At 55.0% G+C, this 7,735-nt stretch overlaps 1 protein-coding gene across 1 annotated transcript; it reads right to left on the reverse strand.

The window, feature by feature from the left end:
- Positions 1-3,666: 3,666 nt before the first annotated feature.
- On the reverse strand, positions 3,667-7,482 carry LOC119365677 (LRR receptor-like serine/threonine-protein kinase FLS2). The gene is made up of 2 exons (XM_037631327.1): positions 4,269-7,482; positions 3,667-4,183 (listed from the first exon to the last, which is right to left on the reverse strand). Exons 1-2 carry the CDS (start codon positions 7,465-7,467, stop codon positions 3,837-3,839), a joined length of 3,546 nt encoding a protein of 1,181 aa, XP_037487224.1. The 5' UTR covers positions 7,468-7,482; the 3' UTR covers positions 3,667-3,836.
- Positions 7,483-7,735: the final 253 nt, after the last annotated feature.

The raw sequence follows: 7,735 nt of genomic DNA on the forward strand, positions 1-7,735 counted from the left end.
CTCCTCCTCAATTTTTTTAAATTTTTCCTTCAAGTAATTGCTTTCTTCTTCAACTGAATTTAACCTCTCGACAATAGGGTTGGTTGGAATTTCCGGTTCACATACCTCCTAGATAAAAAAATCTATGTCACAACATAATTGTCATAAACACTAAATGAAACAAATAGTTATAAAAGATAATATGTATACCACATCCGAATCATAGACAGGATGAGGGCCGACAGAGGCGAATACCAAAACCATCGCACTATATAATAACAAACAATAATAAGTAAGAAAACTACACAAGTATCTATCTAAATCATACAAGTAAGAACGCTTTTTCTTTTAAAAAAAGATAAGAACAAGAGGCTCACCACGATGGTGCTGGCGATGAGATCGGCGCGGGCGATTGACGGCGGTGAGGATGGGGACAGGACAGGACGGACAACCTAACCTAGACAAATCTTGAGGAAAATGGAGCTTGGACAAGGAGCTTCGAGAGGAGAAAGTTTAAGTTTGGCTCGGGCATTTCATCGAACACCTCATGTGCATAGGAGGTGAGCTAGAGCACAACACACCTCTCCCAAAAAAAGCAGAGCACTCCACTGCTCTGCTCGCGGGCAAGGGGTATATATAGGAATCTCAATGGTCCCGGTTCATGGCTGGAACCGGGACTAAACGACAACCTTTGGTCCCGGTTCAAGCCACCAACCGGGACCAATGGTGGTGGGCCAGGAGCGAGGCCCATTGGTCCCGGTTCATGCCTGGAACCGGCACCAAAGGGGCCAGACGAACCGGGACCAATGCCCCATGAAGCCCGGCCGCCCCCCTGGCCTCACGAACCGGGACCTATGCCCCCATGGATCCCGGTTCGTAAGTGAACCGGGATTAATGGGTTTTCCCTGCTTGGACCAAAGCCCTGTTTTCTACTAGTGATCTCTAGTCCTCCTTTACAAATCTCATAGCAGATTTTGCATACAATCTCGGATTGAGATGACCCAAAAGGATATGTTAATCTTGATGGGAGAAACAACTTGCACGTTGGTCACTTCATGTGAGTCATCTTGAGCATGCGATCTTCACTCCTTCTATGAAGAAGTGTTCATTGGAGATAAAAAAACACCTCGATGGCAATGAAGAAGTGTTCATTGGAGATTAAAAACACCTTGAAAACCAAAAATTAAGTAAAAGAAAGCAAACTACTAGATAGCAGGAATTAAAAATATAGGCAATAAAAGTCGTAAATGGGCTAGACATATGTGAGAATAAAAAACCAGACATGAACAAAATGGACAAAAAGCATGATGTTTTTCGGAACATCACACAACTTTTTATTCCAGAAACTAGCAAGGGAGCTTTCATGCACTAGACTGTAGCAAACATATTGCAAATGATCTTGTCAATACAATTAAGTAGTAGAAACCCAGGTAATTATATGTCACCGGTGATTAGTATAAGCGATGCTATTTCAATCCAGAGTACAGAGTATGCACACACTGTCAACTAATTACTGGCCAATTGCCATTGCAAGACATATTTAACCACGAAAAAATTGGTAAGAATCAATGCCAATTTTTCATCTTATGCTCTAGAAGTTTCAATACATATGTTTACCTAATCATACACTAGAAACTGATATTAAGATCTTCTTTTGATCGTACACTTTAGAGAACTGTATCACGTTATATTAAAATATAAATAAACACACACATATACACTAATGTGCACTATATTGTCTATGAAATTGTCTATTTTTTGTTTTTGCAAACTGCAAGAAATTTAACACAACACAAGTGTATTTGACTTTATGTGCATTATATTTGTCTATAACAATGTTTAAATGATTATAACTAATATTTAGCAACAATGCTACATGATTAACTACCCCAATAATTAAACTATAATCATTACTGCAGAATGATAAAATAACTAATACAAAAGTATAGAAGCTTAGTATAAATTGAATTTACTCTAGATTGACCTAAGCCACGTGTTTTTTCTTGGACTAACCCTGTTTTTGGAGCTCGCACCTGGTGGTAGAGGCTGCACTTTGCAGTTCAAATTTAAGAGCATGGCATAGTTGATAAAGCTATAACTGCTGAAGGAGTATACCAGGATGAAGTTGTGGCTCTGAATTTGGCCTCCACCGTAGTTATGAAATCTGGTCAGGACACCACCTCATGGTGCTGCTTGTACGCCACAGAGCCAAATTGCCATCCATATGCTATGTTGCGGAAGTGAGCCAGAGTGATGGGTGGATGTTGTAGAGCCAAAAATAATCCAGACGCTTGTCCCTCCAGACCCAGGGTTGATCACCGAGGAAAGGACATCTTTGGAAGCTGCGAGCGAGCATGTGGTTCAAAGTTCGGAGCATGCCATGGCGTCCACCAAGAGGAATCCCGCCACCTGTGCCACCCAGTCTACCGCCGCCAACAACAATAAGTCTATCGCCGCAAGCGCAGAAGACTGTCACCGCCACCAAGTCTACCTCCTCTGTTGCCGCCCACCGTGTGGCCACCACCTAATTCCATGCCCGGAGATGCGGTCGCCGATCTCGCACCCGGTGTCGCTCCCTGCCAATTGAGGCGGACAACGGCGAGCGTACCCTTGCCCACCAGTGCCACCACCGGAGCAGGCTCAGGGTGATCTTCCTCCTTCGGAGGGCGAACTAGTTGTCGGCGCGGCAACGCCTCTAGGTGTTCTTCCACAGAAACGACCTGATGATCAGTTGGGTCGTGCTTACGCAAGCCATCTTACATCAGTTTGGCGATCAGGTCAACCTGCTCGAGGAGATGCAGCTGCTGCATACTGGATGTCGTCATTTGGCCCTGGAGTAACGCTAGAGTGGCACTGATTTGGCCCATCGCCTCCTCTGACTGGGCCACATCTTCCCCCATAGCCTTGAGGATGAATTGGATCTATGGTGAGGGCTATGCTGGCGCCGTGGTGACTCTGCTCAAAGTCGAGATAACCATTGTCTGAATTTACAGGGTTCAAGGAGCCTACCAAAATCAAGCGCTCGATCCCCAACCTTCAGATGGGATTCTATAGCCGAAGGCCGAGAGAAATGGAGATCACCCGAACACAAGGCTCCCATGCAAAATCGACCCGAATCTGATACCAAGTGTTGTGTCCCCTGGCCGGTGTGATTGCTGGCGTGAGATCGGTGGCTAGCCTGATGTGAAGGTGAAGAAAGAATAACGCGCGCGCGCACACACACAGAGAGAGCAGGAGAGAGAGAGGGAGAGCAGGAGAGTTCAGAGTTTATTTTCTTTCTTTAGACTTGCTTTCTTCGGTTACAATTTTCGGCTTTTAGCCATTCACTTGCACACACTAGTACACTACCCATGCCAGCCTAGCTCGAGGTCCACAATATGTACAACGCGCGCGCACACACACACATCTCCTGCCACCGCATGATGGTGCCTTCCCAGGAGTAAGGCGTGCCATCGTGCATGACATGCTTGGATCTTAAAGATCAATTCCTCCACCGATGTCTTCGTTGACTATATCCGAGAGTTCTTCACTTTTTCGATGCTTGTGCATGGCTTTTACCTTAATGAACAAACTAAGGATGACATTATGTGAAAGCACTCCAACAAGGGATATACTACCTGGCGGCTACCGCTTACAAGGCTCAGTTCTTCGTCATGATCCTCTCCCCGTGTGGTCCAGCTAATGAAATTGAGGGAAAGCCCTTAAGTTGACAAAACAGCTTGCTTTTGTTTGACACCCAAAATGAACAAGAGCACAACAAATGCCATCCAAACCACTCGTAGATTGAATCTCTTCCTCTAAATTTTGGAAAAGAGATGGAATCTCCTCTTACATGGAGCAAATGCTGCAGCTCGGCTCTACTCTCCTCCACAGGCTCTGCTCATCTTGAGGAGCGCCGAGAGCACGCCGTTCATGTCGGGCCGGTCCGCGGGCTCGAACTCGGCGCACGACGAGGCCAGGCGCAGCGCGTCGGCGGCCGTGGACAGGTCGATCTCAGTGGCCACCTTCATGCCGGGGTCCAGCACGCCGGCGACGCCCTCGAGGCCCCCGGCGAGCGCGTTGCCGACGAGCTGCTGCAGAGTCATCGGCACGCCGTCATCCTCGATGTTCCCCGTCGGCCGCCGCTTGGTGAACAGCTCCATCACCATGATCCCGAAGCTGAACACGTCCGCCTTCGGCGAGGCGCCCCTCATGTACGCCAACTCTGCATCGCAGGAGACAAGAAAATGTTATCAGAAGTTCAGATCAAGTTTCAGAGAATCACCCCTGAAATGGTGCGTGGACTGTACCTGGTGCCATGTACCCGACGGTGCCCCGGAACGCCGACGACGTCGCCGAGTCCGGCGCCGCCGCGTCCGTCAGGTGGACGCCCAGCATCCGCGCCGTGCCGAAGTCGCTGACGCGTGCCTCCCAGTCGGCGTCCAGCAGGACGTTGGAGGGCTTGACGTCGCAGTGCACGATGGGGAAGCCGTAGCCGGAGTGCAGGTACACGAGCCCGTGCGCCACGGAGACGCACACGCGCAGCCGCTCCGCCACCGTCCACCGCGGCGCGTCCGGGCCGTGTATCGCGCCGTCGAGGTCGCCGTTGTCCATGTACTCGAGGACCAGGGCCTTCATCTTGAAGGCCTCCCACGCGTACCCGACCACCCGCGCCAGGTTCTTGTGCCTCAGCCGGCTCAGGGTCACGAGCTCCGTGAGGAAGCTCTTGTCCGACATGGCCGGGAACTGCTCCAGGTTGAGCCGCTTCACGGCGACGGCCTTGCCGTCGGGCTCCACGAGCACGCCCTTGTACACCGTGCTCAGGCTGCTGCTCCCGATCACGTTGCCTTGGTCGAACGAGCCGGTGGCCGCCTCCAGCTCGCCGTACGTGAATCTCCTCAGCTCCGGCACGACGAAGGTCTCCGACAGACGGGAGGAGCCGTCTGACTTCACCATCCTTTTCTTGTACCGCCGGCAGCCAACAATTAGAATCGTCACGAGTGAAAAGAGCAGCAGCAACGCCAGTACCAGCAGCACGACGAGTACCACGAGCTTTGTCCTAGAGAACCGCGGCTTCCCAGCGCCGGCGGCGTGGCACGGCGCGAGGAGCTTCCACCCGCAGAGGCCGGCATTGCCCTGCAGGCTCGACACGCTCAGGTTCCTGAACACGCCGGTGTCCGGCACGGGGCCCTCCAGGTGGTTGGAAGACAGGTTGAGCTCCCTCAGGCTCGTCAGGTTCGCCAGCGCCGGCGGTATGGTCCCGTCGAACGCGTTGCTGGACAGGTCAAGCTTCTGAATGTGCTTCAGCGCAGCCATGTCAGGGTTGATCTCTCCGTCGAGGTCGTTGTGGGAGACGTTGAGGCTCGTCAGGAGGTCGAGCTGGGGGAAGAGACCGGCCGGGAGGGTGCCGACGAGGTTGTTGGTCGAGAGATCGAGCGAGTACAGGTTCTTGCAGCCGGCCAGCGTCGCCGGGATGCCCCCGGAGAGCTGGTTGTTCGACAGGTCGATGGCTTGGACCATCGTCAGCCCGCCCACCTCCCGTGGTATCGGGCCCGTGAACGCGTTGTTGGACAGGTTCAGGTACATCTGCACGGTGCTCATGGCCGCGATCGCCGCGCCGGGGATCGCGCCTGAGAGGCGGTTGTGCGACAGGTCCAGCGTGAGGAGCTGCTCGTGGCCACCGAGCCCGGCGGGGAATGTGCCGTGCAGCCTGTTCTTCGAAAGGTCGAGGAGGGAGAGCGACTGGAGTTTGGAGGCAGCGGCGGGGATCGGGCCAGCGAACCTGTTCGACGCGAGGTTCAGGATGGTGAGCTGCCGGAGCTCGAAGAGCTCGTCGGGCAGGACGCCGGTGAGGCGGTTGTGCGACAGTTCCAGCACCTGAAGGGAAGACGACATGTTGGAGATGCTCGCCGGTACTCGGCCGGCGAACCTGTTCCAGCCGAGCTTCAGGTCGATGAGGTTCGTCAGCATGCAGATCTCCTCCGGTATCGTCCCCGACAGCGCGTTCCATTGCAGATGCAGCCGTCTGAGCTCGCTGAGCTGGCCGACGCGGCGGTTCAGAGCACCGGTGAAGTTGTTCCACGCCAGGTCCAGCGTGCGGAGGCTGCCGCAGTCGAACAGGTCCTCCGGTATGCCTCCGGTCAGCGAGTTGATGCCAACTGAAAGGAACGCGAGGTCCTTTAGCCGGCCAAGCCCAGCGGGCAGGTGGCCCGTGAACTCGTTGTTTGACATGCTCGCGTTGGAGAGCAACGTGCAGTTGGCGATGCTCGCCGGAATCGGGCCGGAGAGGGAGTTGTTGTGGATAACGAGCTTCTGGAGATTCCGGAGCGACCCGATGTTCTCCGGCAGCCGGCCAGACAGGGAGTTCTGGTTGAGCGACAGGTATGTAAGGTTGACAAGATTCGTCAGAGACGTCGGCACCGTGCCGGTGAGCCGGTTGGCGTGGAGTGTCAGTGTCTGCAGCGACCGGAGCTCGCCAAGCTCCGGGGGGATCGAGCCAGTCAGCTGATTCATGGACAGCCCCAGCGCCACCAGCGACGTGCACCGCCCGAGCGAGCTCGGGATCGTCGACGAGAGCGCGTTGTCGTACAGGTGCAAGTGCTCCAGGTTCACGAGCTCGCCGAGCTCGCGAGGGATCGCGCCGGTGAACCGGTTGCTGTATATGCTGAGCATGGTGAGGTTCTTGCATCGGCCGAGCTCTGGCGGGATTGCGCCGGAGAAGCGGTTTTCGAGCAGCTGGAGGATCCAGAGGTGCGAGAAGTTCCCGATCTCCGGCGGGATCGAGCCGGACAGCTTGTTGGTGCTGAGGTCCAGCGACTTCATCTGCGTGAGCTTGGCGAATGACGGCGGCAGCTCGCCGTCGAGATTGTTCATAAAGGCCTCGAATATCTGGAGTTGGTCGAGATCGCCGATGCAAGACGGGATTTGGCCGGTGAGGTTGTTGGTGTCCAGGCCGAGCGCCCACATCGCCGAGCAGTTGCAGAGGCGGCTCGGGATGCCGCCGCTGAGGGAGTTGTTGCCGAGGTCCAGAAGCTGCAGGCTCCCCAGGTCGCCAAGCTCCGGGGGAATGCCGCCGGCGAAGCCGTTCTCTGTGAGGATGAGCTGCTGGAGCTCGCCGAGGCGGCCGAGCTGCGGCGGGATGGCGCCGGTGAAGCCGTTCTCGGTGAGGTCGAGGAGCTGGAGCGTGGAGATGTTGCCGAGGAACGGCGTGAGCGCGCCCTGGAGCTGGGTCTGGAGCAGCTGGACGGACGTGACGCGGCCCGCGCCGTCGCAGGCGACGCCGGTCCAGTTGCAGTGCCGCGGCACCCCGCCGCGGACGGCGTCGCCAGCCCCCACCGTCCAGTCGGACAGCGCGCCGAGCGGGTCGGCGGTGACGCCCTTCTTGAACGCCAGCAGCGCCTCGAGGTGCACGGGCGCCGACGCGTCCGCCACGGCCGGGGCCGCCGCGAGCAATGCCGCCGCCAGGACAGCGAGAAGGAGTGGCAGCGGCCAAGTGTGACGAGCCACCATTTCACGTGCAATCTTTGTTCGTTTCAGACTTGAATCACATGTGGATATGTGATCGAATCGAATGACATGGCGATTGCTTTTAAGCAACATCGGACCATGGCGTCGACGTCTGTGTGTGGGACTGTGGAGTCAACCCGCGGCGCGTCAACAGGGGACTAAAGAGACCAGATTGACTCGAAATCTGGCGGGAAGTTTGATAAAGGGGAGAAGAAGGTGGCCGGCGGGGCCAACCGTACGGCGGCATTCTTGCCGTGCCGACATGGCTTAC

This window comes from Triticum dicoccoides, chromosome 2B (genome assembly GCF_002162155.2).
Source record: "Triticum dicoccoides isolate Atlit2015 ecotype Zavitan chromosome 2B, WEW_v2.0, whole genome shotgun sequence".
NCBI lineage: Eukaryota > Viridiplantae > Streptophyta > Magnoliopsida > Poales > Poaceae > Triticum > Triticum dicoccoides.